Below are 7,879 nucleotides of genomic sequence, written 5' to 3' on the forward strand. Positions count from 1 at the left end.
GGATTACGTAATCAGATTACAAAAATCAAGTAACTATAATCAGCCCAGATTACAATAAAAAAAATGTGGAATCAGATTACAGTTACATTGTTGGGGATTACCTGATTACATTTTATCATGCAAACAATGCAACTTTTTTATTATAGCCTAGCTATCTTTTAATTTGACAAGCTTCGGGCTTGCCGATTTGATCCCCGACCAGTAGAAAAAATGTGGGCGGGGGAAGTGGTTGAGCACTGCTCTCCCATGCCCACATCCACGGCTGAAGTGCCGTTGGTGTGTGCTTCACCTCACTGTGTGCTCATTGTGTGCTTCATCTCACTGTGTGTTCACTGTGTGCTTCACTAATTCACGGATTGGGAGACCAAATTTCCCTCACGGGATCAAAAGAGTATCTATACTTACGTACTAACTTATTTACTATTGGGGCAGGTCTCTTGGCACACTGCCTGATCTTTTCCTCCTAATCTTAATGTAGCCTCTTGTTTTAGTGTTACCGTTTACTTTGAGAAAGTCACCAGGTCCCCCTGGTTGAAAAACATCCCAAAGGAATCATTTTCTCACCCCCACAATAGAAATGGACATGGTGTCATTCTATCTCAGGCCAAAGGGTCAAAAAAATCCAGCGAAAGCTAAATGCATTGTCCAGGTGTGCCTTTATAAAGGTTAAGCTGAGTTGTGCATGTTTGGAGAATAGTGATCCATGATCACATCCATGATGACTAAGTGATCAATTTTGGGATGGGGTGAAAATTTCAACCACCAAAACACCACCCCCAAAGTGGAGAATAGGTTTAGAAATGTATAAGTTTTGGGTGTTTTTCAGACAATGGGACCTGGTGACCTCAAAGTAAATGGTAACACTAAAACAAGGGGCTACATTAAGATTTTTGGAAGAAAAGATCAGTTAATTCACACAGGAATGCTTTACTCAGAGCAAAGAGATTTCTTAGATGTAATGAAATAATAAAGAGAAAAATAAAATGAGAATTCTTTCATCAATTCAGTGGTGGTGTCTTTTTCTTAAGGGACATATTTATTGAAGCAATCTTAAAGTAATCCTAAAGTAATCAGATTACGTTACATGTTTTTGGTAATCCAACTGATTACGTTACTGATTACAAAAATTGCCGTGTAATTTGTAGTCAGTAATGGATTACATTTTAAAGTAATCTGACCCAACCCTGGCTAGCAATGGTATTAAATTGCAGTAGCTTATGATTAAATGTAATGCAATTCAACTAAGGTAGACTGCTGTTGTTCACAGCACTAAGATATTTATGGTTGATATACTCAGAGTCTCTGGCCCTCTCTTAGAGCCAGGCATAGTGAGCTGGCCCTCGGAAGAAAAAGTTTGGGGACCACTGATTTAGAACTAGTAACGTCAGTTTGTCCTGCAAGTTGAGAAATTAGTTAATATGTTGCGGAAAGAAGTATAGTTCTACAAACAAGACAGTTTTAGAGGTTAAAACGTTTACATTATAACGGGTAATAAACACAACGAAAGTAGCAACAGTGGAATAAGCGTGATGATGGACTACACGCCGTACGACTATACAAAGTTAATACACTTTAATCCGCTTCGCGTCAGGCCGCTTTACCATCTAGAATGTGAAACTTTGTATAGACAAACAACGTTTCGTCCACTATCCCTTACATATACTTCACTGCCAAATCCAGATCCGTTCACATTCGTTCAGCCAAGCAGTGGTGACATGTCCACGTACAGTATGTAAACTGTGGTTGTAATTATTTCTTCATATTGATATGACATGGAAAAAGAGTTACTGCAAAGACAAACGAAGGTCACACAGTTCACTGAGATACTCGTCATTGTTAAAATCAAACTGCAGAGCTTTCTCGTAGCACTCCAATGCCCGGCGCTTCTCTCCCTTTGCCCTGTGGACGAATCCCAGGATTCCAAAGGCTTCTCCATCTCTGGGGTCTCTGGCCAGACGTTTCTCAGCCATATTCTTCAGGGAACGGGCACTCTCCCTCCCTGCAGTTGTATCCAGCCCAAGTGTCAAACACTCCTTGTAGTGCTTGGCAGCTAGTGTTTCGGATTTGTTCTGGTGCTGCTGGAACTCACCATAGTAAAGGTGTACTACCTGCACATTGTCGTGTTTCTCCTTTGCTGCTTTGAAGGTGTCCTGGAACATCTCTTCGGCCCGGGCAAATTCTTTATTCTGACCGTAGTGCAAGGCAAGATCAGCCATGGCTAATATGAAGTTAGACTTCAGTGTCGTGGCCAATTGCAGGTGATTGATGCACTGAGCGATAAGCTGTCTGACCTCACGTCCTTTGCCCCTGGCACCTTCTGTATGGAACAGGTTCGTCTTCTTCTTCTTGTAGCACAGAGCTAGCTGATGATGAAGGAAGGCCGAATTATTGGTACGCTCCACAGCTCTCCTGAGCAGTGCAATGGCGCGGTCAACATAGCCACTATTGCGTAAATATTTCACAATGTAGCGAATTACATGGGGGTTGCTAGAATCCATCTTGTCTGCTTCTTCGATCAGCCTCTTAGCCTCCTCGTGCTTTTTGAATACTATAGCCAGTCTCAGGCCAAGCAACACCTTTAGAACTACATCTTCTGGGTTAATCTCAATGGCTCGTCGGAGTTGCTTTACCGCCAGCGAGTCTTCTAATCTTGACATGTCATTTTCTGTGCGATAGAGAACAATGGCATAGCCAGTGTTCCAGTCACTATCATCTGGCTCCTGCTCTAAGGCTTTTTCAAAACACTGCTTTGCTCTCTCGTAGTACTTGTAGGCGAACTTGAGGTAGGTCCAGCCTTTCTGACCATAGACTTCTGGGTGAAGCACGGTCGAGGACCCAGTGGGGAACTTCTCTTTTATAGCCACAAGCTTTTCCAAGTAGCTCTCACACTGGGAGTATGATCCTAGGTGATGGTGTAGCCAGGCCAGGTTTCCATAAGTGACAATGAGAAACCACTCACAATCGTCACCATGGTATTCCCTTCCCTTCTCTTCTGATTTGAGCAGGTTTGTGAGGGCATCATCTGGGAAACCTTGCAGGTACCTGACATAGGCCAAAAAACAATATGATCGGATTGCCCCAGCTTTCTTGCCCAGGTCCAGCTCTATTTGTTCCTCCAGCCTGGTCTGAAGATCTGACAGGTCTGCACTTTCTTTGGTCAGATTCCAGGTGAAGTGACACTCCAGCTGCAGCAGCTTGGTTCTCAGAGCTATGTCAGAAGGGCTGAAAACAGACAGGACATGAGTGTGTTAATATATGAAATTCCTTCATCACTGTGAAAGACCAAGGTGGCTATCCCATGTTCCAGAGAGGTCTGCCACTAGATGAGATGGTGGTGGGACAAGAAAGTACAGGGGATGGCTTTTGGATGTCCCATTCAAAAACAGTTTTTCATTATTACAGGTTTTACTGAATGCTTAAAAACAGTGATTGTAGCACAATTACTGAAAATGTTGACACTTGTAGCCAATCCATTCACCAAGTTTTCCAAACCAAAAGCACATTCACTGCTTGAGACTCAGTTTGTAATTTTGTAGCACATCTTTTTGCAAAATTGCAAACAGAACTTAGCCTGGGTTTTCCCATGCTGCCTTACGCGCACAATTGTATTCACGCTGCTAGGCAGCCTGGATTCCATGTAGCAAATTTTAGCAGTTAGGGGACCAATCACAGAACGGAGGAAGGGCAGCAAGACGATGACGACACACCGAAGCCGTTATGAGCTTAGTACAGACTCATTTGATAGACATTCGTAGCGCCCAATAACCGGTTCTGGGCATTCGTAAACCACGTTTCAAATACGAGAAAATGAATGTCTAGTTCCCAGACCCCATCTCAATGAGATGAGGTCTGACGTTAGCCAGGCTAAACAGAACTAGTAGCAAAACTGTATGTATTCGTGTGAGTTCACTCGGCAATTGGAGCTTGAGCACTATAAATAAGCCATAGGTGAGCAGTTGGTCTGGATTACAATGTAGGACAATATTTGACAGAGAGTAAGAGGGGTGAGACTTAGAGGAGGGGTGGAGGACAGGAAGGTGAAGAGGCAAGAGAAGGAGAAAGACAAGGACCAGGAAATTAATACTGTAAGTAAGAGGAGGAGGACAACGACACCGCAATTCCACGGTGCTGGTCACTATAGTCAGTGGCGCCTGCAGGTGTACAGCCATACACATGGTGCGTACCATCAGGCTACTCAGCAACGAGTAGAGAGAGAATTTCCCCTGTGTGTGTACTCCAAGTTGGCCTTTCAGAACTTCCCAACTCTAAACAGTAGCACATTAACTGCATGATAGTTGTAAGTTATTTACATTTTTCTGTAAAATAAACAAATTTCTACCAAAATAAACTTAATGCAACAGAACTACGCACACATTTCGTTTCAGGAAAGAGAATGAGTGATTGAATAACTTGTACTTGTTGCTGGTTACTGGTATGGTGGTTGCTGGTTACTGATTGTTGCTGGTTGATAGTATAGTGCCACGTTTGCGTACCATCACATTTATTCCTGCAGGCACCCCTAAATATAGTAAGTATAGTAAGTAAATATGCCATTGTTGTTTGAACCCCCTTGTTTGTATTGAAACTAGATGTACCGCAGAGCGGTACAAAATATGACCGCCGCCCAGTCCAGCACATTTTTTCCACAAAAATAAATCGCGCTGAAAGGCCTATATGATTCTAACTGTCTCACTAAATTGCATTATCCACACGTACTCAATTCTCACTGATATCTGCTAAAACATGATTAGTTCATAGATTTCACATGTAAAATTCATTTTATACAACCCCACCTCCATCTTGCCTGTTCATAATTCTGAGAAATTCTTGAATTGTGTGCATGTGTGCATGTTCATGTTTATGTTTACGTGTATACGTATGATTACTGTGAATTTATGTGTGTGTGTGTGTGTATCTGTTTGTGCACATGTGTGTACATAAAATGGGTTAACATGACCCCTGGAGGCAAACATACGGAAAAAAATGGTCATCCTAGTCCCTACAGTTCTCAAGATATTCACAGAGAACAGTGTCTGCCCTACCCTCCTTTCGGGGGTCCAGTCCAGCGGGGGGGCTACAGATCAAAACGAAAAACGACGGTTCCATGCTATCCATGTGGGGTTACATGCCCACCAAGTTTTGTGTACCCCGGTCTTTCAGTGTCCCGGGAATCATTGTTGGTGTACGTCACTAAATGTACACATAAATTATTTTATTGTAAAGCCCCCCATGAATGAAAGTACACAAAACTTGTCTTTCAGTGTCCCGGGACTCATTGACGGAAATTTGGGCATGCGAAAAAGAAGAAAAAAAAAAAAAAAAAAAATATGACTAAACCTATATGACCGCCGCTTCGCTGCGCGGCGGTCATAATAAGCAGATACACAGAGAAACCAAAAGACATAAGTGCTTTTCATTTATTGTGTAGCTGGTGCTTGGTATTCACTTGAAGGTTGTGTGAACTGTTTTGACATAATGTTGGTATAGAGTTTTGTGATTGGTAACCTATGTTTTGCAAAGATATTTTTTTTTGCCAACAGTCAATACACAAAGGTCAAAAAAAGCAAATCGGGAATTCTGTACTGCCTTCTTCACCAAATATCCAATGCAACTTTCATCATTACCCTACGTGTGCCTCTTGCCGCTTTAATCTATGCTTGCAAATAGCAACAGAGATGGCATCTTTTTTAGACAAAGAGTGATTGTTGATTGAAGAGTCTTGCAAAGGAGTTTCACACAGAGACATTTCATATCAATAATTATGCAAACAATATCTGATAGCTATTTGTACATTTGTACAACACAGTTGAATAGAGTCTTTCTATGAGTGCTACTGTAGGTTTTGAAAAAAAGGTGTAAAAAATGTGTGAAGTACATTGGGAAGAGAACTTCTGCTAAGAAGGTGAAGATGAAGACCAAATTGATCCCAGTTTTATTAAATGCATCTTAGAAATTGAGAAAAACTGTAATTGTGCAAATTACAGTTTGCACCATCTGTCCCTTCTCTCCTGAGGTAGCTAGGACTAGTGTACTGACGTTTTTCTCGATTTCCAAAGATCGCTCACAAATATAACACTTTTTCATTGATTTCATACGTTTTCATAGACAGACTGCAGGTAATAGATATTACCTGCACCATGAAATTCACTGTGTGAAGCTCCTTTGCACAATGCTTCACTCAGCAATCATTGATTATCCATCTCTGTTCTGTGTTATAATTTGGTAGCAAGGATCAAAGAGGCCACATGCAGAAACTACTATATCAGCTCTTTGGTAAACGAGGCAGTAGGCTACAAGCTGACAAGTACAGGTGCTTACTGTAGGTCAGATCTATATTCAAAACTATGTTATGCATTTCATTCTCGGTTGTATAATGATTGATTCAAAGCACACACTGATGATTTGACCACAAGTTCTGTTGTTTGAAGACAGGATATGCTTTTTTTGTATGTTTTAAATGTCACTGTCACTCACTGTGCAAAGAAAATGTGCCATTTTGGCTATAGTGCTTCTAGCCAGTGTGTTAGTAGGCCTAATAATTGTTTTGAAAGAGTGATGTCAGAGTTGACAGAAGCAAGAAGGGACTTAGCAAGAGCAACCAGGTACACTTTTGCCAACTGGCAACTGAACTTTGATAAAATCACTAAGAGACATTTTCATATATTTTACAGTTAAATGTAAACTGCTAACATACCCTCCCATAGGGCATGTTCGTATGATGACTGATGTCAAACAAAAAGGCCACAACAGAATTCCAAAACTGAACATCATCCCATTAGTTCAACAGTGGTTGCAGCTGACAACTCACATGCGATTCTATTCCGCTCAAATAGTATGCCTTGTCAGCGCACGGGATGGAATGTTGTAACGAGGCTCAAGCGCACTAACTTTAAAATGAATGATAAATTGCAGTGCAAATAGCCTACATGTAGACTACCATTCCACCCCTGTTACAAACATTGATTTAAACACTGCTTTTAACTTCACTCTATAGTAGGTCTACTGTATGTATACTCACTTCATCCTGGAAATTCAGTTCAGTATAAGCTGTATCTCCGTTTCGTTGGTTGCACTTTCAAAGGATAGGCTACTGATATTCTATGCCTTCCAAAAATTGACAGGCATTCAGGTTCTGGTGTTTGGTGAAATGAAACCTAAACTGTTGCGTGTGAGTGACTAGCTCTCCGCGCTGTCCTGGTGCCATGGGGGAGGGCGGAGGTCGGAACCTAACAATAATTCTTGTCATGTCATGTCTGTGGTTGAATAGGTTAAACTTTAGTCTGAACTCCATCTGCTATGCCTATGTAGGCTATGTAAATTTGACCGACAGACCCAGAGCGGGGACTAGTAATTTAATCTAAAAACCTTTAATCTATAATGTGTATTTCATAACAAATCAGAAACATGAGCTCAGAACTTAAAGGATTTGGTTAGTAGACTATAAGAAGAGTAAATGCTTGAATCAGGGTTTAGGACCAGCTGTAGGCCTAGAACACTTCTGTGTGTGCACCAACCATGGTTAGCCTGCCTGTTGCTGACAAATAGAAGATGTATCTCACCTCGTTTTGTCTTGCTCTTGTAGCAGGCAGACCTTGCTCTTTCTTCCTGGTCTCTCCTGGCCCCTCTGCTAATGAGTGGGTGGGGCCAATCATTCAATTAGGCCCACCATGTGCTACTTTAGGAGCTCTACAGCAAGAGGCTCGGTAGGTTCCACTGTTTGTCCCTCGGCTGACACTGGGGTCTACCGGCCATCAGGTATGTTGCTGCCCTAATGCTGTAGACTAAAATGTGCTTGGTTTAGCTAAACTCCATTTCTCTGTAGCCCTAGATGGATGGATATGCTATCCTCATCTGCTGTCAGTGGAAAATTGCCATAGAG

General features: G+C 41.8%; 1 protein-coding gene across 1 annotated transcript; it reads right to left on the minus strand.

Moving 5' to 3' along the window:
- Positions 1–1,022: 1,022 nt before the first annotated feature.
- On the minus strand, positions 1,023–7,147 carry LOC143138462 (interferon-induced protein with tetratricopeptide repeats 5-like). The gene is made up of 2 exons (XM_076298919.1): positions 7,019–7,147; positions 1,023–3,222 (listed from the first exon to the last, which is right to left on the minus strand). Exons 1-2 carry the CDS (start codon positions 7,021–7,023, stop codon positions 1,785–1,787), a joined length of 1,443 nt encoding a protein of 480 aa, XP_076155034.1. The 5' UTR covers positions 7,024–7,147; the 3' UTR covers positions 1,023–1,784.
- Between the last annotated feature and the right edge of the window lie 732 nt (positions 7,148–7,879).

Source organism: Alosa pseudoharengus, unplaced genomic scaffold, assembly GCF_046254945.1.
Source record: "Alosa pseudoharengus isolate Yale_2024_CS ecotype anadromous, Long Island Sound unplaced genomic scaffold, YU_APseudo_1.1 YU_APseudo_1.1_scf_21, whole genome shotgun sequence".
NCBI lineage: Eukaryota > Metazoa > Chordata > Actinopteri > Clupeiformes > Clupeidae > Alosa > Alosa pseudoharengus.